Genomic DNA, 27,607 nt, shown 5'->3' with positions numbered 1-27,607 from the left:
GGCGGCCCCTCGCGAGGCTGGTCGCGGCCGCGCTCGTTGTCCCGCCGGCGGCGTCTCCTCCTTTGTGACAGGCGGGCCGCGGCGGGCCCCGCCTCCCGCGCGGTGTCGGGCGCACACGGAGCGGAGGCGCCATTTTGCGCTGCTGCGGGAGACGGCTTGGGAGGCTGTGGTGGGAGGGAGGTGGCGGTGCGCGGTAGTCATAACAGACACAATAACAGCGGGAGCGGCCGTGGGTACGGTTGCTGCTCGGGACTAGCGTCCCCGTTCGCCCAGTCCCTTGGCCAGGACTCCGCCGACATGAGCGACGTGGAGGAAAACAACTTCGAGGGGAGGGTGAGTAGCCGTGCCGACCCGACCCGGGCCGTGCGGAGGGGGGTGACCCGCCCCGGGGAAGGGGGGAGGGCGCTCTTCCTCCTTCGGCCCGCTAGGGGTGGGGGCACAGCAGCTTGTCTCTAAAATGGCTTCTTCGGGCGCCCGGGTGTCGGCTGGGCCCGGGCCGCTCGCGTCTCTTCTCTCCCTGCCTTCTTTTTGTGTCTGCTCGGTTGGTTTTTCCGACCTGGCGCCGAGGAGCTGGCCTGGTGCGGGGCTGAGCTCCGCGGCCTGAACCCTCACACGCTTCCTTCTCCCATCACCCCTTTCCCTCCCCACCCCCCGCCGCAGGGGTGCGGGCCCTGAGCTCGGGCGCTGCGGGTTCGCCCCCACCGTGCCAGCGCAGGGTTCTTATCGCAGAACAGGGCTCGGAGCGCTGCTGTAGCCCGGTAATTCTCCCCGCTTCCCTCTCCCTTTTCTTTCTTTCCCGTGATCCCGAGCCGCCCTGTTGTCCGGCCTTCTGTTGTGTGCCGGTGCTAGGCTTCGGGGTCGCCGCCGTTCCCCGCCCGTCACCGCTCTGCCCGCGGGCAGTACCGGCCCCCCGCTCGTGGCATGGACAGCGCGGTCCCGCGCGGTGTAGCCGAGGCCTCCGCCCGCCTAGGAGAGGAGAGACCCGGTCCTTTTGTGAGAGGTGCGCTGCCTTTCCTGGCTGCTGGCCCGCAGACAGGATCTTCTTCTTCGGGCCACGCTTCCCGAAGCCGTCAGGGAGGTATGGCCTTCGTTGTCAGACCGTTGAAACGCATTGATCAGGCAGCTGGAGACTTTCTCTCAACAAGCTGCTGTGGCTTTGTAACCTTGTTGAGCCTGTTCCTTCTCTCTTCCCTCTGATTGCTGCGGGTTTTCATGTACACGTATGACTGGTCCCTTCTGTTTTCAGTGGCTTTCTTCCTTAGTGATGATCAGGGCAAGCAGGAATTGGAAGCTACTTGAAGCAGGAATTGCTTTGTCCTCAGTCCATCACTGTTTACTCTTTTAACTTTGCAGAGATTTATTGTTGTTGCTCACTCTTTTAAGCGATCCTTTAGAGGAACACTTCAGCATCCTTTTGGTCCCTTCTCAGATGAACCACTGAGAGCAGCTTTGCAGTTATATAGGGTTACTGAGTGGGGAAATAAGTAATGAAATTATTAAAGAGCAGTGTCACATTTCCATAATATTTTTTTTTTACACGAATATTGTTACCCTTTGTAGTGTTAGTAAAAAACCCAACCAAACAAAATGAAAACCCAACACCACAAAACCAACATTGCTTAAGCTGAGTGCTGTGCTTGACAATGCAGTGACCGCTGCTGCTTCCTCAGGTGAGGTAAAGAAAACCTGTTCTGTGGTGGTTGCTTGGACAAAGATGGCAGTATAGCTAAGGTCTTTTCAGCTAGATAAACTAATATCTGAAGGGAAAACCAACCAAGTCTGAGAAAGTTGAGCAATAATTATGTTTTGTTGTTAAACTTTTAAAATTTTTACTTCGATCTCCCATTTTACAGTCAGATTTATGGTTTGGGTTTTTTTAAAATTATTTTCTTGTCTGTATTCCCACTGCAGTTTATTGTTAGGATATATTTGTTAGATTCATTGACTGAACATTTTTAGTAGGTTCCTTAATGGATCTATTTGTGTTATGAAGCTGATACAGCTGTGCGAGTGCAGTATTTCTGCACACTGTCTTCTACCAAATGTGGAAGCAAAGTAATGTTTTGAGAGTACGTGGAGTCTGAAAAGTCCTATGTAACAGTTTCTGGGACTGCTGCTTCTTAGCTGGCTTGTTCTTTCTTTGGTGGTGGAAAATGTATCTGTTGGAAGGGGCTTCTGATCACATTGAGTCATTATTTGGAAAACTCGGAATTCTTTTCTCTCCATAACACTGCACTTAATCAGTCTGGCATTTGGCAGTGTCTGTCTACCAGTGGCTGATTGTTGGGTTTTGGGGTTTTTTTTATATATAACTGAACATAATGGCAGGTAATTAATTCATTTACAGGTTGGGGTGGTTTTTTGGTGCTACTAATAAAGAACCTTTATAAGCAGTTCTTTTTTTCTTCAGTAATACTTTTTTGGTTGTTGATGCTACTAAAATACTTGAAATACGAAATTATACTTCAGGCTGCAACATCGTATATTTCATTTCCTCTGAAAATGCTTGCAAGCATAAAATTAAGCATGTGTAACTTTGGGTCTTTAGTCTGCTATTCCCAATTGGATAGAACTCTACTACATAGCGAATGCCCTGGTGCTTCCTTTTGCTATATGCAGGCACGTGGAACTGAGAGACTGTGGGATAAGTTTTCAATGGGAAAAAGAACTGCAGAAACTGGAAACAAGTTTGGAAAGAACTTGCTTTCCAGGAAATTGCCGCATATAAGGCTTGAGTACCCTTTCAGTTCTCCCCTCCCCTCAGTTTAAATACTAAATAGTGTGACATGTTGTTAAAAAACTAGATGCCAAAAGAGTAAGGGAGGTCAAGTTTAGTTTAAGGCTCTTTATATTCTATCCATGTAGATGCATATTGTCCTATTGTCCTAAAAGTACATCAGCGGAAGCTCTTGCAAGTAGGGAAGTCTGATACCAAGATGAAGGTGCTTATTGATATGTATGAATCTTTGTCTTGGAGAGACTGATTAGACATAGTTTTCCTGTTTTGCAACTTTGTGAAGGAAAATATATTCACAAATAATGATAATTCAGTTAAATTCTAAAATTTTCCCACAGTATGATCAGGGATTTTACTTTTCTTAAAAAAGCGTATTTTTAGCAGCTTTAAGATAGTGTCTATGTATATGCTTTGCCTCTAACTTATAATGTTAATTAATCTGAACAGAAGATGTAAAAGAATCATGGAAATAACTTTCCATGTTTCCATGGAAACACGTTTCCTTGTTTTAAATAACACTACTTAAAAAATCTCATTCTGAAAATGTTGGATAAAATCATTGTAGAGATGGGGGTTTTTTCATTCTTGAGCTCATTCATTTTTTTTCTTGACTTTTTTAAAGCAAATGTTAATAAATATGCTCAGACTAATTAACGTGTGCTGGTTTTATGTCATTTTGTTTCAACTTAAGCAAGTTCTGTATTAAGAATGTGGCCGTTTGAACAGAAGAGCACCCCCCCCACACTCAAGCATGGTGATTTGGCGAAGGAAATTGACAGAAAAGGTAGAAATATAATGGATGTGCTAGAGCTAAGTTTGTGGAGATTAAGAAGAAAAAAACATTCTAAGTCATGCTTCTTATCCAGTGACTTGGCTTTTGGGAAAGTCATAGGATTTTATTACCGTTGAATGTTTTTTCTGAGTAGGTTAGACAATTGAGGGGGTTTTTTATCTTTTATTGCTGCCAGATGACAGGCAACTCTTATTTCCTTTCAAATTTGTTATTTTCAATAGCACCTTCTTCATTTAGTGTGCATTGTGTGATGCAGCTTTATTAAAATGTTTCCCAGAGCAGTGAACAAGTTGGAGTGTGAACAAACCTGCACTGCAGAAGCTCCACTTGAAAGTAATCAACTGGTTTAGCTTCTGATGTTTGATTAAAATCAATAATCTCAAAAGTTTATTAGTTTTCTACCAATATTAATGTGCTGTTCGTCTAAATAGGTAAAACTTTTTATAAGAGCAAAGATAGAACTCCATTTTAGAATTCCACATTGCTTGTCTTCCTTCATCCTAATGAGATGCCTCTTCCTGCTCTGCAGAACATCACAGTGATCTCGCTCTAATAAAGTACTTGAAGAAATATGATTTTGCATGTGAGCCATCTTATTGAAGGAAGTATGCATAGCTCGTATGTCTGCAAGCAGCTTTTGGCTTAGCTTAACTGTGCACATGTCTTGTGTTTGCTTCATGCAGCTTGTATGCGAAATGCTTAATTTCATATGTGTTCTAATGCTAGCTACCTAAATCTGATCAGTTTTGAAATTGTTTCTTGGGGGGAGAGTGGGGGTTGGATGATAGGGGAGAAGTCTGTTTAGCTATTGTATTCAGTCTCTCCTGCAGTGGCAATCTGCCACCTCTGTGGCGAGAAAGGCATGCTGCTTTCCATACGTTTTTGAAATACAGGCATGAGGGTCTGCTTATGCTCAGGAGTTCTGCTTGGAGAGAGCTGTGGTTTCTAATGGCCAGTGTGGGAAAGGAGACTTTGTCTGGAAGTCAAATTTTTCTTTTCTCTCTTTTCTGCCCCCCCTCCTCTTTTTTTTCTTTTTTTATCAAGCTTAATAAATTCTGGATTGTTCTGGATCATGTCATCTGGGAAGGCTGTTCTTTTTGAAAACAAACTCCATTTCCTATCTTCCGTATGTGATAAAGGAGTGAGTACAGAGCCCTCCCTGAAGAGACATACTTTCAAGCCTCAGTGAGATTAACTTGCAGCTGCAAAAAGTTTATTGCTGAAGCTTCCTCTTTTTTGTTTTTTCTTTTTTCCCCTTTTAATCAGAGCAGTATCACCGAGAAGTGCATAAAGTTTGCTGATGTTGGTGACTTGTAAAATATACATGTCTTCAAGATAGCACAACTTACGAGTTGCCTTTTATGCAGAAGTGTGTTACATAGACTATTGAAATATTTATAGAAGAATAGCTAATTAAGGGATAGTTGTATTTTTAGTAATGAGTGACAGAATACAGTATGAAGCAAAAATTACTTATGAGTTTCAGGGAAGGTTGGTAGGTTTCTGACAAAACAGTGGTTAAAATGTAATTTTGTCCTTTCTCATTAATATGAAGTCATTAAATTGACAATTTTATCCTGGGAATGTAGGCTGCTCTAAATTTCTGTTTCTTTTTAGACTGTTCACAGTTTTCTGTCCACTTACAAAGTTGGACTTAATTTCTTTTTCATGTTTGGGCAGGATTTGTGTAAAGTTTGAACTATCGTTTTGCTGGCTTAAGGGTACTGCTAGACTACTTGGTGTCCTGTCCATTTTTCACCCCATGTGTATTTCTTAACAAGGTCAAATGAATTTAAACTGAAATTTCTGTGTGATTTAATGATTTTTATCTTCCCATTTCACTTGCCATGCTTTGCTATAGACTGCCTAATTTAAACTTACTCAGTTCTTTTTAATTAGCCTCTCACTTTAAATTTTGATAGTCTTTCTGTTGTAGTCTGAATGGGTAAGGTGTGGGGTGAGGTAAGACATGACAGAAGTTGGAGGACAGAAGAGTAGTATAAAAGAAAGAACAATTTTGCCTTTTGTTTTGGTGGGGTTTTTTGTTTTCTCATGTTCTTTCTCATACCCTTTCATGAGAGGTGGAAAACTGAAAGAATACTCATTAATGACTTCTGCAGTTCCACTTCGCATTGAAATGTTTCAAATGCTTTTAAAATAATAATTATATTGGAAAGTAGCATTTCTTTGGAGGATGTGAGGAAGATAAATGGTGGATATAACTTGCTTCAATGACATGGTTTAAACAGTTGCACCAGCACAGATGAAATACGTTTACATGACTGACATTTTGCTCAGCCGGATCATCTGAAGTTGGTAATTGTTCAATGACTGGGTTTATGTGATCATGAGGTAAGGGGGGACAGTGAAATAGCCTTTCCATACCATGTTATTTCACGTAGTTCTTTCTGGGAAGAGGGAAGGTAGAAAGGGTGAAAGAGAGTCTCTAGTGCTCTCTTTAATGTACTTTGATGTACTTCTAGCTGTACATCATCTTATCCAGATCAGTAACTGAAGCTGCAGTCTTTAGATTTTTGTGTTTACCTGCAATAATTTCTTTGGCTGCAAGTTTCACTTCTTGGTAAAACATCAATCCCGTTTCCTGATATGTACTTGAAGAAGCCACCACATCATGTTCTGAGGAAGCATGCTGTTACAGTTGAGTTTTTTTAAATAGTTGGTTTAGGTGGGATTTTTGGTAGAGTTTGTTTGTTGTTTTGGTTTGCCCTCAGAAAAGTGTTATTGACAGACATAGTATTTGTTTTGAAAGGGAAGTCAGAGCTGAAGAACATTAGGAAGTTAACTGACTGTCTTTTCCTACAGGCTGTAGTGACATCTAGATAGTTTGACACGGTCACAGTCAGTATCTACCTATAAGTTTATAAAGGTGAAAGCAGTGACTGGGCAGTTGCATGATAAAGCCAAAGGCTTTGAAATATATACTGTTTTGTAAGAGAATTGTGCTATGAGAAGCTGAGTTTAAGAAATGAGGTCTTATCTGTGGCCATTAAATGGCTGAGGATCTTTAGAACAGAAAGATAAGAAAACATTGAGGATCCAGAGAGAAAGTTTAATCCTTTTTTCTCTTAAGCAGTATTTAAATTAATTCCTGTTAAAACGATGGAGCTAAGATCAGCACATATAGATTGTTTAAACACTAGTACAGAATCGAGAGATTTGGCTTGGAAGTTTCGGGTAATAGAGCGGTCTATTTTCTCTTGTTAAAGATGATGTATGAAGAAAGAATGTTAACTATTTAATTTTCTTGTTCATATTGCAGAGTGGATACAAATTGTTTATGCAGAACAATTGGGTCAGTCTATGATAAAGACTAAGATACAGTTGGTAATTATTTCCTTATACTAGGAAGTAGAGGAGGAAGATTCATTAAAATATCTCTTTGTGACTCATTGAAGCTCTGAATGTCTTAATCTTTGCCTGTAGTCTTGCTGTTATAAATCTTATTAGGTACTTCTTCAGCGTCATCCTTAAGTCCTTAAACTCCAGCAGATTGTTGTGATTCCCTTAGTCTCTCCTTTTGAAGCACTGTAGGAGATATAACTAGGTGATCTATGTTGCATCAGAAGATGAGATGCAATTGCCTGCCAGTGACAGACACAGTATGCAACTACTAACAGGTAATCTCTCTTTAGCTGCAGTTTACGTCTACAGTTACTTTGTTTGAGGAAGTTTGAAATGTGTAAGAACTTAGCTGTCACCTCTGACATACCAATTGTAAAGTTGTACGTTTGTGAGTGCAGCCCCTAAAGGGTCTAATCAGATAGTTCCAAAAGGACTTGACCTACATGAAATGATGTAACATTTGTGTTTGGCAACTTAATACAGATTCGTTGTCCTAACTAATACTGTTAGAAACTGTATGGGTGGTGTGGCAAGATGCCTTAGTTGAATAGCTAAGGACACTAATCTAACTTTTACATTGTATGGGAGTGATTTGGTCCTTGGTATTTTTGGCGCCTCCCGACACTTCTAGACTGTCTGGCTTGGGGGGTTGGTTTTGTTCAAGTTTCCAAAGTTCTTGTTGTTCAAGAGTTGATCTTTCAATTGTTAAAAGTGTGGACAAAACAGTATTCTCATGAAAGAATAACTGAGAAAGGTGAATTCTTTGTCTTTTTATTGAAGGTGGTTTTCTAAATCTGAATGGTATCAAATGTTTTTGTATGTTGTTGATCACTTTTACTAGGGAGGGAAGTGGAAATAATTCCGAGAGAAATTGGTAAGAGTTGCGCAGGGGATGAAGTGAAAGGGAAGAATTGAGGAGACTATCAAATAATGAGGAGTACAAAAATAGAGGCAAAGTGATTAAAAAGAAAGTTAGTGGTTATAAAAGGAAATGTATCTTTTACAATGAGCAGTGGCTTTCAAATGTAAAAATAAACATGCAATATTTAAGTGCACAAAAAATCCTTTTTTTTCAGTGAAAGTCATGTAGCTAGATCAGTAGATAGCTTATAATGGTAACCTGTAATGTAGCCCTGATTATATGGTCCACGTGTCACAGCCAAGCTTCAAATTTGGCCTCCATTGCTAAGTTTGGCAGGTCTGTTATCCCAGAGGGTGGCATTCTGCATGTGTCCCTTGTCCTTTTTAGGGACTTAATAATACCCAAGTCTCTCAGGTTCCATTTCTGGTGGATGTATTGTCTTGAAATGCGAGGACAGTATCCTTTGAAAAGAACTTCAGGCCAAAGTAGTGGAGAATTTAACTGCAAAAGAAAATCCAAGTCTGGACATAGGAAGACTAAGAAATAGATTAAGAAAAATACAGTGAGGACAGGTGGGAGGAGAAATGATGCAAATAAATGTGAAATGTAATACTGGTGGGAGGGGGGACTTGCTATAATTTTTTTTAATTAAGAATTTTGCACTTCTTTAGTTACAGGTTTATATAGCATACTGTTCTATAGAGGTTTTTATAGCTGAGCTCCCAAGAAATGCTGTAAAGTAAAATGTGAGGAAATCCTAACCAGCTCTTTGTTTGCTTGTTTTCCTAGTTTTTCTCTTGTGTGCATTACCATGCAAGAAAAAAACCCTCCTGTCTTTACTTCTATTGGATTGCTTTGAACCATACTATTACACATCTTGTTTTATATGGATTAAGTTGTATGCAAGGAAAACAGGATAAAATGAGGAAGATAAAGTAGGAAGAAAAATACTTTGTTGCGTATATCTGTGTGCATGTATTATGCGAGTAAGTATGTGCATAGATAGGTTTTGACTAGAAATCTTTGGCCATTCTGTTGAACTGAGAGTGTCTTAGTAATAATGTGTAGGAGTAGAACTGGGGATATTTGATACTGAGAAGTACATAGCTATTATTTTAGGGGGGAATCACAGTTATTGATGCCAATACTTGTGCTAATTAGTTTTTAGTGTATCTATGTATCTGACAAAAAATTTGAAAGGGGAGGAGGGTAGCTTTGAAAATAGAGTAAAGCACTGAGAACTCAGTAAGCTCATTGTTAGAACGTAGACACTTATACAGTTTTAAAGAGTATTTTTTTAAGTTGTTTTATAAAATAGTTTCTTGCACTTTACCTGCTGGCTTTTCAATTTGGTAGATAACAGCTGAACTCCAGCAGAGTTTTATAATCCCCACGTGCTTAAATATACTAAATGTTCTTTTTCCATTAAGGTTAATGTTCGTGAAGAAATTGAAGAGTTTTTTCCAAGAATGTGGAAGATAAATCAAGATAAAAGAAGGCTAATGAAAAGTATTAAAGATCAGAAAATTAAAATTGAATGGGGGAAAAAATTGAACAGAAGATTGGTCAGATAGAAGCACTTGAATATTTTTTTAAGGCTATAATGAATTGTTTGAATTGGGGAAGAATACACGAAGTATGAAAAATGAAAAACTCAATGAAGAATGAAGAAAAGTAGAAAGCAAGAGTGAAGTAGAATTAAAAGAATCTGGAAGAATGAATGGGTCCTAGGTTAAGTAAATGTATGGTTTATGTTCCAGTGTCTGTATGATCAAGTTGTAGATGAATTTGCATGATTACTTAGTTAATAGAGAATTGGTGATCTGGTTCAAGCAGGGACTTATTTGAGGAAAGCATACAATATTAACAGTGGGTTAGCAAAATGAAATTTGTTTTGGAGGGTATTGCCTAACCATTTGTTTTTCAGGAGCAATCAATATAATAGAATTACTGTACTTTAAATGTTAGGAGTTAGGCATTTATACAACCAATACCATTTTTAATACTGTCTTTTTTGTTAGGAGTCTCGCTCCCAGTCAAAATCTCCAGCTGGGAGTCCTGCTCGTGTAAAATCGGAGAGCAGGTCAGGATCTCGCAGTCCATCGCGGGCTTCCAAACATTCTGAGTCGCACTCTAGATCAAGATCAAAATCAAGGTAGGTCCAGGAAGTTACTTATGTTAATTTAGGGTTACTGCTTATGCCTGTTCTTTTGGTTCATTGATGAGATTTCTCTTCCCCTGTTGCAAAAAATTGTAAACCTTGTGAGGTGTATTAACCAGGGCTATGTTAGTTTCCGTGTTAGTGGTCATATAGGTTGACAAAGTTGAGATTAGAGTTCATGAGTAATAAAGCATGGGTGTGAATAGGGAAAGTAATAGAAATAAAAGGAGTAATGTAGAAATAACAACTAAAATGTGTAGGTTTATCTCTTCCAGAAGAGAGAGAGAAGGGATTACATGTCAGTTCTGTAAAAGCTCCTGCCTCCTTCACCCAGATCTTTCCTGGGGGGACAGACTTTTGTGTGGACCTCTCCTTCGGGGGGAAAAAAAAAAAGAGTCAAGTGAGAACTGCAGCAGAGGTAGTCTGGGTTAGATAAAAGGAGTAAGCGCTGTAACTGTTGGAAGATGCTACCTGGGGAAGTTCTTGACATTCCTTCATTGCAGGCTTTAAAAACAACATCTGAGGACTGTGATTTAAATTGGGCATGGAGAGCTTCTTGACTTGTGGGAGCTTTAAGATTTAAATTCATTTTTCGATGCTGCACATATCCTTCTACATCTTTTTTTGCCCCAAGTGTGTGTTTGCAGAGGCCAGGTTTTATAGTTCTGAGAGAGTTTGCTCAGAACAGAGGAGGGATGTCTCCTTTTATTTTTTTATTTCCCCCCGCCAAATATGTGTCGTGGTTTAAGCTCAGCCGGTAACTCAGCACCACACAGCTGCTTGCTCACTCCCTTCCTCCCCCTCTCCCAGCGGGATGGGAAGGAGAGTTGGAAGAACGTAAACCCCACGGGTTGAGATAAGAACAGTCCCATAACTGAAGTATAATATAAAACTGCTACTCATAATAACGATAAGGGAAATAACAAGGGGAAAGAATATAAAACTAAAAAGGGAAGGGGAAAAAAAAACCCCCAGTAAACCCAAATGATGCCCAGTACAATTGTTCACCACCCTCTGACCAATACCCAGCCTGACCCAAACAGCGATCTGGGCCTTCGGTTGACTCCCCCCAGTTTATATACTGGCATGACATGCTGTGGTATGGAATAGCGCTTTGGCCAGTTTGGGTCAGGTGTCCTGTCTCTGCTTCCTCCCGGCTTCCCGTGCCCCTCCTCACTGGCAGAGTATAGTCCTTGATCGGAGTAAGCACTACTGAGCAACAGCTAAAACATTGGTGTGTTGTCAGCATTGTTCTCAGACTAAAGCCAAAACACAGCACTGCACCAGCTACTAGGAGGGAGAAAAATAATTGTTACAGGTGAAACCAGGACAATATTTCATGAATGTTACCTGGCTTATACCACCTATCTTCTCTTTTTCCTTGTACCATCTTACTGGTGAAAATGGGGGGAGCTACCTAATCCTTCTTTTGTCAATGGAGAGAGAAGACAGAAAACAGCATTTGTAGCTCTAGAGAGAAAAGAGACACTGCTTAGTATTATGTTGTTATTGTATTGTGTCCCCCCACCACCCCGTCCCCCACAGTTCTTGGGAGAGGTTGGTATTCCATCTTCCCTATTCATACGCTTTGTACTAGGGCAGCTGAAAAAGAGTTACTGTGCTCTGAATTCCCAAAGCTCAGCCTAATGTTATAGCTTCTCTTCTTGCAGTGTTTAGCCAATGGCTAACATAATGCCTGTATGAAATCATGCAACTCTGGGATGATGCTGGACAGGATGCTGGGACATCTAATCTGGGTCATGTATTGCCTAGAAAGGTTGGACCAAATGATCCTTGAGGTCCCTTCCAACCTGGTATTCTATGATTCTGTAACAAAACTGAGCTAATCATAGGCTAGATGTCTGCAAAGAAATGCTTGAGGAGTTAAGCAGGGGTTTTTTTGGTCTTGAATACTTTTCAAGCCTAGGTGAAGTTCGTTTGTAGATACCGCTGCGCTGTTGTGCTGCTAGAGCTTTCCAGTTTTACAGCCAAGACAGTATTTTACAGTGTGGCATATCTGGTTTCTGTATCATTGTACAAGCGTTACTTACACGTGCAGCCAAGCTGATAAAAATTTAAACTTTGAACTTCCTGAAAACTTATGAATGTAATCCTCATTGTATGCCAGAAGCACTCCCACAAAGTTAAAAACGATGCTACCAAGCAGGTTATTAGAGATCCACACAATCTTCAGATGTGCAAAGTAGGAGGAATTTAGCTATTTTAATTGTATCTTAAAAAAATATATTTTTCTTTAGGAAATGTAAGGCTTACAACTCAATACATCATGCGCATATGCCTAACTAAAAGTTTTCTTTTTGTTGAAGATCCAGGTCCAGAAGACACTCGCACAGACGTTACACTCGTTCCAGATCCCATTCCCATTCTCATTCCCATAGGAGACGTTCTCGAAGCAGATCGTACACACCAGAATACCGCCGCCGAAGGAGCCGTAGTCATTCTCCAATGTCCAACAGGAGAAGGCACACTGGCAGCAGAGTATGTCATGTTCAGCAAGGCTGAGTATCAAAAACCGGTTGCTGCTTACATCAGTGTAGTGCGGGTTACCTGCAGGCTGAATTTGACCTGCTGTCTTGGCACTGGACGATATGGGAATTTGGGGCATGGGGCAGCTGACAGCTGGCATGGCAGCTGTAGAAGTTGACTGAAAACCATACCATTGCAAGGTCAGGATGTGCAGATAGGGTGGCATCTGCTTCCATCTGCTCTAGAAGTTGAACTGTTCTGATTTTTCTGGGTTTTGGGTTTTTTTGGTTACAATTCCAGGTACATGTACCCTTTACAAAAACAAGACCTCTGCTGTGCATGCTTGCAACTGGACAGCATTGATAAGATTGACTAGGGAAGCCAAGGAAAATCCTCAAGTGTTTATTTGCTTATAACAAGCAGTAGATTGTGTTGAAGGTTGCTTGGGATTTTATACCTCTGAGTAATTAAATTGGTTTTAACTTGACAAAATAACCCATGTATTATTGGTTAATGTGTAATAGGAAAATTTACAGTTAAGAAAAGGATCAGTAAGCCTCTCAAAGGTAAATGAGAAGTATCTCTGTATGAACAGGAGGAAGTATAGGTACATCAATCAAGCTCTAACATCTTAGGTTGTGCTGAGAGATTTCTCCCAATGGCCTTTATAATCCATATCAGTGCCTTAGCTCCTGGTTCCACATCACTTCAGACTGATCTAAATGAGAGCTGTTACACACAGGTCTGCCTGGTTTTCTTCATGAGGACCATGGTACTTTCTTATCCTTTTAGATTTAATCTGGTTTAGTTTGTTACTAATCCTGTAAAAAAAAAGAGTGTAGTTTTTTTTGCAGGCTCACCTTGGTGAAGCAGCTCACCAGGACCAAATAATACCAATGTGAGGGAGAAGACAAGAGTGTATGAAAAAGGGCAAGACTAAAGCAGTGCTAATGTACAGTGGCTTAAGCTGTTGTGAAGCAGTGCTCATAGTTACACGTCTTGTGGATTGTTGCCAGTGTGTAATCATGATGTAGTAAATATGCCTCTAATGTCTTGAAAATTGGCAGGAATAACTGAACTTCAAAAGGGTTCGCAGGTTTCCTGGTAAGAGATGAATGAATCCACTTTACTACTTTAGGAAATATTAGAATATATTGTTCTGCAAAGAAGCCATTTTGCCTTGGCAGTGACTGTTAACCAGTGTTGTTTTCACAGTGAGTTTCATATTAATTCTCAGTAGTAGTTCTAGTAGTGTCAAAACGAAACTGAAATCAGCCAGATTTGAGTCCCCTAAATAACAAGGTCCTAAAGACACTAGGAAAATTGCTAGCAATTTTGCCACTTCTGATCTTGTAGAGAGAACTTGCATACTGTGTTGATGGGAAGCAGTACAAAAGCCTAATATAAAAGCTTTTAGTCCTCCGCAGGTCAGTTTAGTGATTCCAGTGGTGACGTAACTGTCACTTGCTGCGTTGGGTGTGGAAACTGATTCTCAGTACTTCTCTTGCCTAGAAAATGTAATTGGATTTAAGCATATGTGGGATGTAAAAAAAGGACAGCGCCGGTATGTACTGTGTGGAGGGACATGTCCAAACAATGGTTTAAAAGACTGAGGGATTTCATTAGAATCACAAGAGTTTGAGTAATAAAAAGGCTATTAGTGCCACTGAATTATCAGGTAGATTGAAATATGTATTATTAAAGAAGCCTAAACCTCTATAATTAAAACTTTCAAATGACAAACTGCTAGGTTGTGTTCTGCTCTTCAGCTATAATAAGGACTTGTAAAAGATTCATGTCTTAAGACAGAAGTTTGAACTTTGGCAAAGGGAAAGAAAGAAACTTCAAATATATGAATAGTTTGGGCATCTTATTTTCACAATGGATTCCTGAACAAAAGCACTGAAAAGAACATGACAGAAGATCTAAATATGTTTGTTCTTTGAATCGGGCTGAAACGCGAGCTCTGAGGCATAAATTACTGTGCATCAGGGGCTTTGAAAATCTGAAACTGAAACACAAATTTCAGCTGTGTCAACTTCCAGTTGTTATTTTAACAGAAGTATTAAATCCCTGTGACTGTTGCTGCCATTTTAAATGGCTGAATCTAGAATAACAGGTGCCAGCTATTTCACTGGGAAAATACTAATTTATGTCAAAATAATTCTTACAGTGGAATTGGAATTACATGAACTCAGTGGCATGTAGAGGAACTTTGAACCTAACAGAGAAATTGTACAATTTTGCAGAATCACAGAATGGTTTGTGTTGGAAGCAACCTTAAAGGTCTTCCAGTTCCAACCCCCTGCCATGGGCACGGACACCTTCCACTAGAGCAGGTTGCTCCAAGCCCCGTCCAGCCTGGTTGAACACTGCCAGGGATGGGGCAGCCACAGCTTCTCTGGGCACCCTGTGCCAGCCCCTCACCGCCCTCACAGTAAAGAACTACTTCCCAATGTCTAATCTAAATCTACCCCCTGTCAGTTTAAAGCCATTCCCCCTTGTCCTGTCATTATCTGCTCTTATAAGAAGTCCCTCTCCAGCTTTCCTGTAGGCCCCCTTTAAGCACTGGAAGTTACTCTAAGGTCTCCCTGGAGCTTTCTGTTCTCCAGACTGAACAAGCCCAGCTTCCTCAGCCTGTCTCCATAGGAGAGCTGCTCCAGCCCTCTGATTGTCTTTGTGGCCTCCTCTGGACTTGCTCCAGCAGAGTAGAGGGGGAGAATCACCTCCCTCAATCTGGTAGTCACAATTCTGATGCAGCCCAGGGTACAGTTTGCTTTCTGGGTGCAAGCGCACACTGCTGGGTCATGTTGAGCTTCTCATCAGCCAGTACCCTCAAGTCTTTCTTCTGAGGGCTGCTCTCAATCCAGTCTCTGCCCAGCCTGTATTTGTCCTTGGGATTGCCCCAGCCAAGGTGCGAGACCTTGTACTTGGCCTTGCTAAGCTTCATGAGGTTGCCATTGGCCCACCTCTTGAGCCTGTTAAGGTCTTTCTGGGTGGCATCCCTTCCCTCCAGCGTATTGAGTGCACCACACAGATTGCTGTCGACAGCAAACTTGCTGAGGGTGCACTCATTCCTACTGTCCATGTTGCTGACAAGGTGAAAAACACCAGTCCCAACACTGACCCCTGAGGAACATCACTGGTCTCCACTTGGACATCAAGCAGTTGGCAGAAAAATTCATATTTGACTTCCTTTAGTTGAAGTGACATGTATGAAGTAGGTCCATATCCCACATCATGTTAAAGAATCGAGTTTTTTTGTAGATGAGATTCACATAACTGGCCTTCAACACTTGTTACTCTCTAAATGAAAGAAGCAGGTGGCTTTCATCCAGCTCTCAAGTGGAAAGAGAGAGACCTTCGAATTTGAATACTGACTTTCAGTATAGTTGGATATGAAATGTTGAAGGGGGAGGAAGCTTTGGTAGAAGCTAAATTATAGTTCAACTGCTGGTGCTGAAGAGCCCAAATGCATTTAGTGTGTGTGACTGGAGGCAGTGTGCACAGTACTGGTGGTGATGGTGCAGAAGGGCTAATGGCAGGAGTTGAGGCAGGCTGACCTGTTCCTAGCACACACTTATGTCATCTGTGTAGCTTGTTGGTGATTCAAGTGTGAAATACTAATCAAATAGGTTCCTGTTAATTCTGTAGCTTTTCTGTAATAAGAATACTTAATTTTTATCAACTTCAGTTTTTCACCAACACAAGTTCCGCTTTGTCTTTTTTTCTAAAATGCCATGAAAACAGGTTCTTTTTGAAAATGGGAATATTGAAATGATAACTGCTCAAGTTAAGTTTTGTAGTAAACCATGTGTAGTTTTCCTCAGATTAAAAATTGTTAACAATTGAGAAATTTTGATATGAGAATGTTTAACTTGTTTTGTATAAACTTAATTGGAGTCGAACATTTGTCTTACCAGGCTAATCCAGATCCTAATACCTGCCTTGGAGTGTTTGGTCTCAGTTTGTATACCACTGAGAGAGATTTGCGTGAAGTCTTCTCCCGTTACGGACCTCTGACTGGTGTCAATGTGGTTTATGATCAACGGACTGGACGATCAAGAGGATTTGCTTTTGTTTATTTTGAGAGAATTGATGATTCTAAAGAGGTAAATTCATGCTTTGCTATTTGTAACAGGTGTGCTCTTTGTGCATTGTCTTCATCACTATCTCTGTAAAACACAAACCCACGTTTTTGAATGCGTATTTCCCTGGCAGGTTCTCACAGTGAGATTGGTTTAAAATATTTTATTCAAACAACGTAGTGCTTTTAAACAGATGAGCGTTTTAGTTCGGTGTTCCGATGCTTGGGTAAATTTTGAGCATGAGCTGCATTGAATCACTAATGAGCATTGTCCATTGATTTTAGTCTGTTACTTCAGAATGAAAGTAAATCTTTACACATAAAAGCCTCGTAGTGTTTTTGAAACATTTTGGAAGTTAATTTTTCAGAGTAATTTTCTCTTATCTACCAAAGTTCTGAAGGTTCTCTTTGCTTTACATTTTCTTCTTTAAAAGCACATCATTGTGCATTTGAAAAATAGTGGAGTTTGTGTTGATTTGTGCGTTGGTCAGTGTCTGCTAGTTATACAGACAGCTATTTACATTTGGACGGAGTTGTTAGTATAATTGATCTGTAAGGAAAGAATCAAAAGATACAAACAGTAGCTTGTATTACAGTTCATTGCAGTAAGCAGTACTTTACCTGTGTAAGGAAGGATACTGTGAGCTTTACCAAATATATTGAAATTTGTAGATGAAATTGCTATTAAAAGACATTTTGGGGGGGAGGGGGGGTGGGGAACAAAACAAAAACCCAAAACTTTAAAAGTTGGGCTTTTTTCTTTAGGCTCTCAGTGCGAGATTATCTCTTTAGGTTGGACAAACCGAGTCACAGACTTCAAGCATCTTGTTCATGGATTAATATTCTTGGGCACATGTTTCAGATTTGCTGTGATTCTGTTTACATTTACTAAGTGTATTCGTAATGTTTGGATGTGATTTCTCACTTAGCATTGAAGGGTGGGAGGATGACAGCTGTGGAACCTACTGTCAGTAGCTGAAAAATGAAAACTGATGCTAGTTGATATTTTAATGAAAAAAGTTATGTGGATGAGTTGTTTGAACTAGACTCAGCTCTGATCTTTGGCTGATTTATGGTATGATCCACAGAGAGTCAGTTTATAGGAAGAGTAGGGTTTGTAGATGTGTGTATGTGTGGTTGTTGCAGGTTGTTAGGGGTAAGTAAAAAGACACAAAACTTCCTTTAGCATCCCTTCTGTATTTTCCCCCACTATCACTTGGACAGGTAGAGAGGGGAGTTAATAGGATGGATAGCTGCACATTCCATCTTTTGTGGCCTGCTCTCTTCTTTTAGCCTTGTATTTCTTTGCACTCTGAGTTCAGTGGGATTTTGAAACTGTGACTGTTTTGTAGAACACTTAATGTACAAAATACTTGCACAATATTTCTTGTCACATCTGTTTGCCAGTCTTGTCTATTTTACAGCTTCATATGTCTTCAGAAGTAGGTTTTTTTTCTTGTTGCCATGGGCAATGGTCATGCATGACACCATACATTTCTTAAAATGTTCCGTGTAAATGGCATGAAGTAATTTGTTTAGTATAAAGCTGTTTTGGCAGATACGGCAAAACTGGAATGCAGAGGGAAAAAATGGGATATTACTTACAGTCAAAAAATCCAGAAATAAAGATGAGCATCTTAGGAACTGAAATAATTGGGAATGTAATTAAACCCTTTTTTTTTTTCCCCCCCTATCCAGTGGGCTAGTGCATGAAGAGGGGGGAAGGATGCAAAACTTCCCAACACTTGGAGTTTACATAACTGAAATGTTTTGTCAAAAAGTATTGGAGAAAAACTTGTTTATTTGACTTATTTCATGGACATTGAGGACGGATTTGACAATGGCAATGAATGGCAGCTAGTGTAGAAAAAGGGAATATAGCTACAGGCATGAAACTCTGTGACACGTCCTGTAGGAGAACACTTGAAGGACATGAAGTAGTTCTCTATGTGGAAGATAGATCACATCTGAAAAGTTGAGTGTGCATAAAAGCAGTGACACTTGAATTACTGTTGTTCTGAGTAAATACCTTTTCTCTTAAAAAAACAAAAACCAAAACAAAACCTAAACCAAAACCCCAAACCTCCAGCACCCTAAGCATCTGAACAAAAAGAATACGTTAGAAGTACATTTCAGTCTTTCTAAAGCAGTCATAGATGGACTATACATATGTAGAACTCTACAGAGAAATGAAGATTTCCCATCATCGCTACTGTTGTCCTTCCAGGAGAGGTAAAATGGGGAAACCTCTAAGTTGACATGCTCTCAAACACTTAATATTAAAATTCAACACCAAACGAGTTCTGAGTAGCTATGTTTAAACTTTAATAACTTGGTTTAAGATTGGTCAGTATCAGTACTGAGCGGTTTCTATCACAGCTGAAGTCCCTCAGGACCGTGTAAAATAGCATTTCTTAAAGGTGATACTTTGCTGTATCCTAAAAGTAACAAAGGGGCAGTAGTGAAGTTTATTTTGACTTAAGCTGGTTTAGACTTTCAGAACTTCAGCTTGATTAGCAGTCTTCTTGTTAAGTGTTTATGATCGTCTTAGTTATAAAGAGGAGCAGAGATTTATTACTTTTTGGTAACTACTAGGTTGAGCAGCTGTCAGAGCATCAGTGTAGCGTTAGTCATTCCACCTTAACAGGACTGGGAAAGAAATATTGGATGCATGTATCCATTGTAAAGGAGATTTCTTGTGGAATCTCCAACTCTGTTTGAAACTCTACTGAGATTGAGATGAAACTTTGTGGTCTGACTTAAGGTTTCTTTTCCATCAGATGTCTTATTGCAGTGGTCTAGTGTTTGCAAGATAGTACTGACTGGGTTGTTTATGTTCTGACCCATAAATGTTGAGGATTGATACATGATTGTCCAGAAAACCTGAGGCTTTGCTGTGCTAATGTTCATTTTGGTGTGCTAGTTCAAAACCTATTTAAAAAACTTATGTTGTTACCTACCCTTTTCTAGAAGAAGGGGTATTCTTTCTTATGGGTGTAGTGCTTTTCATTTTTTGTGAAGTTAAGTTGTTTTACTTTAAAACAAACCCCCAAAAAACCTAAACCTTTTCTAAGTAATACTTGGTACTGCTTTTTTGTCTTGTGTGTTGCAGTATCTTGTCTTATGTTGGCCATCCTTCTGCTGAGTCTTGAGAACCACATGTGCAACATTATGCAAAGGTCAAGATCTGTAACCATCTGTTCAAGACCTGTTTCTCAAGATTGGCGTTCTTTCTTACATAGTTCTCAGTATTGTCAATGCTGGCACTGAGTCAGTGTTGTAATATTGTCATTTTGCAATATTTACACTAAATTATAGAGGATATTCACCTGATCATCACATTAGGATTTTCTTTCTGTGTTTAGAGGAACCCAAACTTTTATATATTAGGAGAAGGGGTGAGGGGTTGGTGGAGGGGGATTGGTTATCTTGGGTTAACAATAAATTGAGAGAATGATGAATAAAAAGTGCTGGCTGTTCTAGGGAGGTAATTCTTACTGCAGTTTCTGGGGATTTAATACACCCTCTCGAGCTTTTTAGTAACTCAGAATATGAAGTATTGTTGTTTGAGAATACTGTGATTGTACCATATATCTGTAGCAAGAACTCATCTGACAACCATTAGCTACAGCAGCTGTTGGCAATATGGTATTTTCTGATTTCTGATGCTAGTTACATGCTCTTTATAGTTCTGACCATCTTTCAGAACCGTTTTCGGAAGTAGTGTTCATTAGCAATCAGTACAAACTTTACCTAGACAAACGGAACTATTAACATAATTCAGTTACCAAAGACCGGAATAACAGGGTTTATCATTTTAATTTGTAAGACATTTAATCTGCGGTGCAAGCAGACCGCCTTAGAAGCATCGTTATTGACCAAAACTTCTCCCATAGCTTGTTGAAGAAATGCTTTCAGTACTATTTGTGGTATCAAAAGGGACCTTAATATACCAGAAAAGAACACAAGAAGGTCTCAAATGTTTGGAATTACAAGTTGCAGACTTTTGGAGACTCTGAAATACCATGAAATTGCTAATACTTGCAGAAACGTATCCAGTTACTCATTCTGGTTCTCTAAAATCCTGTATTTCTTGACTCTGAAACTCTTTAAAGTACACTTTAAAGAGAATACATTCACTCAATAGATGTTTAAGCTCAGAAAAATTATATTTAAAAAATGATCATTGTTAATATTCTAATAATACTTAAAAAACCCCAGAAACCTTAAAGTAGAGAATATGAATTGACTCTTGTTCAAAAGTGACACGGACGCTTGAAATCAGCTTGACCACAGTAAGTGTGAGGAAAAAAAAATGGGTTTCATAATTTCTTTTTTCATCCCTTCGGGGTTTTTCTTTTTCCATAGGGTCCTTTCAGATGTCCTCATTAAATCCAGACCTGAACTGGTGATACCAGTATACTGGGGGGAGAAGGGCTAATTGTTATGTCTGCGTGTCCCATGCTGCACCAGTGATAGAGTGGAGATGATGTTTTCATGGGTAGCATTAAATACAATGTGGGAAGGACTTCAGGTAGAAAACAAATAAGAACCCCCTTCAAAATCAGCAAACAGAAAAAGGCATTATCTTATATAGTTACTTTTAAATCATAAAAATACATTTTCAGAATAGTCCCAACATAAATTGCTCGTGTTTGACTGTTCAGGTGTATTCAGTCTGTGCATCACTAACTTTGTGGCGATGCCACATTGTTGAAGTAATTCAAAGCAGTTACTCGGTTGAAATGTAGATTCTATGATCTCTTGTACATTACAAATGGTGTCTTGAACTCCATAGTAGAAATGTGAAGTGATTGCAACATTGACTCTGCCACGTGTCTTTTCTCCCCTGTTCCTCCCCACACCCTGTCCCCCAGTGATCACAGTGCAGGTTGCAGAAATTTCCCACATTGTTTCCTTGTTAAGCTGCTCTTGGTGGCATTACCCAGGCTGAAAGAGTATTTTTTTTTTTCAGTGAACTCTTGATTGCTTAAGTACCAGTTACCTCTGTAAATTTGTGCATATAATGAAAAGTTCTGTGTTTTCAAACTTGCTTTGTGCTATCGAATCACTAATACATGTAGAAAGCACCACATGCTGTAATAAATATCAAATGAAATATACATCTGTTAAATTTAATGCTTGCTTTCTAACTGTTTGAGCCACTGAAGGCTGTGATCCTGTAGCTTGGGAACTGCTCGTTTCGTCAAACTAGCACTTTACACATGATCATTTGAAGGAGTTTGGTAATTATAGATAGCCTGCTGAAGGTTTAAAACTGTGCTCTAAGGTTGAATTATTACCCGTGCCATTCCCTATCCCATTCTCTTGTTTTCTGACTGCAAACATATAAACATGTATTATAGCTTACAAAGTCATTTTTAACTTAGACTTTGCAACTAAACTTAGCAGTACTTGCTTATAGGAATCCTCTTTGCTTGCTTACCATTACCTTGCAGAAGCTGTGAAGTGTTTCGACAACATTCAGATGTTTGAAAGAAAATCCAGGTTGAAATAAAAACAGACTGTTGACAGTTAAAGGCTCCTAAGAGGGTATTGTGTGTCTTAGACCCCAGTATAATTTGATTTTTCTCCTTCAGAATCTTTCATATGATGGAAATACACTTCTATCTCTTAAACAGTATTTGAGAATGTCTTCTGCACTGTTAGAGCAAGTGTGCAATTTTTTTCCCTTTCACATTTAGATGTTCTTAACACAGCATTTGTGCATACCCAAAACCAGTAAGAAAAGCAAACTGAAATTTGTTTTGAATATTACATGCTAGTCTAATAAAATTTTAAATCCAAAATTTGATCTAACTTTAAAGAAAATACAAAAGTTTCAGTCATTAGAAGCACTAATGGTTTTACAGCTTTTGTACAAAATAAGTACTGTTGTATCACTTGGCTGAAACAAGGTTTTCAAATAGGGCTTTAGGTCCTATAGCAGCAGTCCTTAGCCAACAATGTAAGTACTTTGTTTCAAAAACCTGTGGTGTGCACTTTAAGAATAATGCAGAGAATTTGGAAATATCTTTTGGAGGAATTTCCAGTTACTTAGTGTAATACTTACTATCAATTGTTGTCGGATTCATAATGTCTTAGTGTGGGTTTTGGCTTTTCTGCATATGGGGGAATGCAGTCAGAACTGTTAAAGGCTTTGTTATGTCAGTATATTTTATAAATACTTTGATTATTTTGCTTTATTTTATTTTTTTTTTAGTTGGCAGTTGTCGCTGACAGCTGTTGAAAGCTAAGAAAATAAAAGTTTTAGTACTGAGTAGGTAATGAGATTTTGTGACCAGGGTGTCTGGGTTTCATGCAGATTGGTAACTATGAACTGATCTTTATCCCCTGAAATGTTACACATTCTTGGTACTTTCACAACAAACAAGTCTCAAAATCAACTCCTCATCTGTCTTGCTGTTATGTTGCTCTTCTCTGTACCATCCTTATGGCAAAGAACTCTTCCTCTTAAAGAGGTGTTTATTCTTATAACTGACATGTGCCAGATGTTCTGGATTTGAGGTGGCTTCTTGTTAGTTAAGCTTATTACTCTGCAAGTTGCTGGTCGGTATAAAAATGCCGTGAAGCAGAAACGTCCTTAGCTTTTAAGATAACTTGCATATTGCTGCATTTCCAGAAAGATGCTTTTCATCATGAAGCTAATTTTTCAACCACTTACTTGCAGCTTTCATTTCTAGGTTTGTGCACACATAGATTCCTAGGATCTGTGCACAGATTCAGTTTAATTTTAGATCATCGTTGTGGAACAGGACTTAAAAAAGTCTCAAGGCTGTGAAACTAAAGTTAACCATCCTGTTTTATTTGCGAAACATACTTCAGTGTATGCCAAAAGACTTGAAATGCTCTTTGGCTCTGCCTTGCAGTTAGCCAAATGTAGTTGGTTTATTTTTGTGCGGGAACAGAACTCACTAGGTGGCGATATAGTACAGATGTAAACAGCACTACTAACCCCAAACTAAGTGTAGTTAAATAGGTTAGTGATAATTCAGTCACTTCTAGTTTGGGGGCATCACAGTTAAGTCATGTGGGTGTCAGGTTTTTGTTTCCTCCCCTGTGACTTGTATGTTAATTCAGTAAGGTTCTTGTTAGCAGCAAAAAGTTAAATTTCCAAATAGTTGTTTGTTTCATTATTTAATAAAAAAAGAAAAAAAAAAAAAAAGCTCTGCTTAGAGGCACCTTCTCATTTTGAGGTTGTGTGTGGCTCCTCACAGTTAAATAATAGCAAAGTATCTGTGTTCTTTAACTCGAGATCGTAACACTCCGCGCAGGGAAAACACAAATAACGTATGTTGGGCAGAGCGCTGTGCCTGGTGACATGGAGGTGTGTGTGCTGGTATTTCAGAGATCCCAGAGCAGCTGATAAAAGGATTTAAAAAAAGAAAAAATTGCTTTGCAAATTTTAGTATTTTTAAGTCCAGCAATAACTGTTTGTTAAATCCTTATGGCTGGGGGTTTGGTCTGGGTTTTTTTGTAAAGTTACTGTTGCATGAAGATAATTCTCAAAAGTACGCTGAGCTCCTTTGAAAAACTATTTTCAGGATTTTGAGTTTGTGAAAGGCCATTGTATTGATTCTCAAAGAGTAGAAGCAGGGGCTAGAACACCCAGTGAGTGTGTGCAGGGGCTGCGGGCGGCTCTGAAGGCACAGGCTTCTCAAGCGCAGCCCCTTCTGTGTATCGCTTTAGCGAGCTGCTATTGTCAGAGTGAGTGGGGAGGAAGGTTGTAATTAGGTATCCATGTAGGCTGAACCCGCCATTTTACTAAGCTCTGCTGGAGTAGGTCCTTGTAAGGGAGATGGCAGGAGGCTGGGAGAGCATGAAATGGCAGCCGACTAGCAGTAATCCGGCCATATGCACCCTACAGGAAGCCACTGTTTTGCACAGCTTTTGAATCCGCCCGTCCCCTCTGGGTCAGAGACGGCGGGAGGAAAGATGCAGTTTTCACAAAAAAAAGATGTTTTGATTTTCAGTTTACCTTTCTGATGGGCAGAAGACAAAGTCTGGGGGAAGTGACTGTCTTAGTGGTTAGCACCGTGCTCTCTTAAGAAGGGATTTTGTGTCACGTTACTCCGGCACCCCAGTGCGGTCCTGTAGCACTGCCGGCAGACGGGCCAGGGGACAGAGATGAGCCATTCACCACAGTGGGGCACTAGTAACCAGTCTAAATAAAACACGTGCAGGGCTTGCTTTTCTGATGGAAAATAATGTGTTCTGTACGTAGCCTTCCACTGTTAGCAGTAGGTTGCAGGTTTCATGCCCCTGTTCCTTGTGTCTCCTGCAGGCAATGGAGCATGCAAACGGTATGGAGCTGGATGGCAGGAGGATTCGGGTGGATTACTCAATCACCAAAAGAGCACATACACCCACCCCAGGAATCTACATGGGCAGGCCAACACAGTAAGGATTCACTCATTTCCTGTAATGGGACTAAAATGGATTTAAACTGAATGCTTGGAGTCGGGTTGAAGAAACAGAATTACAGATACTTTTTTGAAATTTTAGAGTTGTGCCAATTGTATCTTATCACAAAGTTATTAATGTAGAGAATTCATTAATGTGGTTCACATGTACTGTTAAATTCTACTATACGTTATTGCCCCTATTTATAAATAATGAGTTATCTTTAAAAAACACATATGCAGCACTGTCAGTTAATGTGGCCTTAGCTTACTGAGATACTGTAGTGCCCCTTTGCCTTTGATTATTATGGGAATTAGGCTCAAATCCCTGGTGGGGTTTCTGCTTGGGTTTTCTGTTTGGAGTTTTTTATTTTTGAAGGTGTTTTTTCTTTTAATGTTTCATTCTGAGATTGTTTTGGCATGGCATAGTCTTAAGTGTCTGATTTTCTTTAAAAAAGCTTTTAAATCATTTTAACCAAGCTGAAGAGTAGATGTATAAAGTGATGATTTTGTGTTTTTTGGTTTTTCCTGAATAGCAGTGGAGGAGGTGGTGGCGGTGGAGCAGGCCGTCGCCGTGACTCGTATTATGATAGGGGGTATGACAGAGGATATGACAGATATGAGGAATATGACTACAGATACAGGTACCCAGCCTTTATTTGATTTCTGTAGGAACAGTGGATTTGTTGGAAAACCTGAAAAGTTAGGTGACAAAACCGTCACTCCATTCGTAGCAAGATTCTGTATATGTGCTTGCTGTTAGAGTCTCATTGTGTTAGGTTTTGTGGGATTAAAAAGTGATCATAATCTCCAGTTTTTATGTTAATTCAGTTGTACAGTGAACAGTTGGGCAAGGGGTTAATTTTGCTACCTGAAGGAGGTAGAGCACGTGCCCTGTAAATCTAGTGGACATATAGAAAGGAAAGTCATTTTTCCATGCTGTATATAGAACCAGGGACAGCTGATACACAGTGCTGTTTCAGAAGGGGTTATTTGTAGATGGGACTTCTAATGCTTGACATTTCATAACCATCTCGCTGTTTTGAAAGTTATCTAGTTTCAGAGAATGTTGTTCAACAAGAATTGAAGGCATCTGGAGAAGCACTTCATGTGTTTGCAGGGCTAGTGAGAGTTTAATAAATTCTTTGTCTGGGAATATCTTACAGTTTTAAACACATCAAATAGAGAAATACAAAAGCATTTGTTAAATAACTGTAAGCCACAGCCAAATAAAGCTGAAATCATTCATGCAGGCCAAGTCTTTCAGTGCTAAGGAAATGCTTGTGTTCTGTAGAAGTGATGTGAATAAGCCTTCTTTCATAATGGATGTTGTTGGGTTTACTTTTTAATTTCCTTTAAAGGAGACGATCACCATCGCCTTATTATAGCCGATACCGATCACGATCAAGGTCCCGTTCCTATAGTCCAAGTAAGTAAATACATGTGCATATCTGGCTGGCTTAAACCTTGTTGTTACTAGTATTAATTGATCAGTGGGAATTCTGAATGTGAAGGCAAGGATGCTGAGATGATGAGCGTTCAGTTCATGTGTAGTAACTGGTGATGTCTTTTGGGTTTTTTTTGCAGGGCGCTACTGATGATCGGAAGAGTTACAGTTGAGGACGTGATTTTTAAATACAAAGTTCACATCTTGGCTTCCCTACTGCTTTCCCTCCCATCTTCCCTTCCTTGTCCTCCATCCAGCTCTTTTACAAATCTTCGGTTCATTTAGAATATACATATTTCAGTTGAAGTATTCCTGTTTTCCATCCCTTCTTATTGTAATACTCTTAAATATTGTAATTGTTGTAGTTTTTGTGTAGTAAAGCATCTTAAGGAAAATGAAATAGAGACCCCAAAGTGCTGATACATTTTGGAAGTCATTCCTATTTTGTTTTTAAAACAATTGGACTCCTGACTAATCAGAAGAGAGCATTGATATTTTTAAAGCTTGCATGTCATATGTAGTATACACACTCAGATACTTTAATAGAAACCTGCATTTCCAAGTAACTTGTTAATGTTTCTGTTAAAATGTTTACCTATTACTTTGATAAACAAGTAAGACTTTGAGCCTTTTCTGTAATGTCAAATTTACTTAGATAGTCATGAACCAGAGGACTTGGTTGGTTTTGTTTTGTGTTGTTTTATTGTTCTTTATTTGTCAGGTAGTTGCTTTGAGTGTAGATTATTTGAGCTAGAGCAAAATTTGGTATTTGACTGACTGGGAAAAATAGATCCTTGTACACTCGAAATTGAGTCTGTGTTTTATAGATAAAGTTTCTGAATTGCTACACAGTGGATAACATTTGAAGTTAAAACTGTAAAAATCCTGAGGGGTTTATTGTACTGGGTTGAATATTTCCCCTTAATCGGTACAGGAGAGAAAATATTTATTGAACATGGCAATTAGTTATATAATTTGCTGTTCATTTAAAAGGGCAACAATAAAACCCACCACCGTTTTGGTATTGCAGTAAAGATTAAGCAAGTTTTGTTTCCAGTCCTTTTAGGAGTTTTGGAAGTACGGATGGAAAAACCTACAACTACACGTAAACCTTTTTTTCCCCCCTCAATAAAGTTAATTCCACTGAGATGTGGTTTCTTGTCTTTTGTTCTGTGTTTTGTGTCACCTTGGGATACAGATTAAATAAGACTTGATAATGCTGTATGGATAATAAAGTCAGCATTTGC

General features: G+C 39.5%; 1 protein-coding gene across 5 annotated transcripts; it reads left to right on the top strand.

Moving 5' to 3' along the window:
* The first annotated feature begins 88 nt into the window (after positions 1 to 88).
* Positions 89 to 27,507, top strand: TRA2A (transformer 2 alpha homolog). 5 transcript variants are annotated; one of them, XM_030477287.1, is made up of 9 exons: positions 99 to 333; positions 9,186 to 9,497; positions 9,777 to 9,910; positions 12,244 to 12,415; positions 16,327 to 16,515; positions 24,796 to 24,911; positions 25,450 to 25,557; positions 26,275 to 26,342; positions 26,501 to 27,507. In XM_030477287.1, exons 4-9 carry the CDS (start codon positions 12,383 to 12,385, stop codon positions 26,509 to 26,511), a joined length of 525 nt encoding a protein of 174 aa, XP_030333147.1. In that variant the 5' UTR covers positions 99 to 333; positions 9,186 to 9,497; positions 9,777 to 9,910; positions 12,244 to 12,382; the 3' UTR covers positions 26,512 to 27,507. The 5 variants fall into 5 exon arrangements, with proteins under 5 accessions (XP_030333129.1, XP_030333138.1, XP_030333111.1 ...); XM_030477269.1 differs by lacking the exon at positions 9,186 to 9,497 and having other exon boundaries at positions 89 to 333; positions 12,316 to 12,415; positions 25,435 to 25,557; XM_030477278.1 differs by lacking the exon at positions 9,186 to 9,497 and having other exon boundaries at positions 92 to 333; positions 12,316 to 12,415.
* The last annotated feature ends 100 nt before the right edge of the window (positions 27,508 to 27,607 follow it).

This window comes from Strigops habroptila, chromosome 1 (genome assembly GCF_004027225.2).
Source record: "Strigops habroptila isolate Jane chromosome 1, bStrHab1.2.pri, whole genome shotgun sequence".
In the NCBI taxonomy this organism is placed as follows: domain Eukaryota; kingdom Metazoa; phylum Chordata; class Aves; order Psittaciformes; family Psittacidae; genus Strigops; species Strigops habroptila.
Note: the sequence above shows the minus strand (reverse complement) of the source record. Positions and strands in the feature narration are given on the sequence as shown.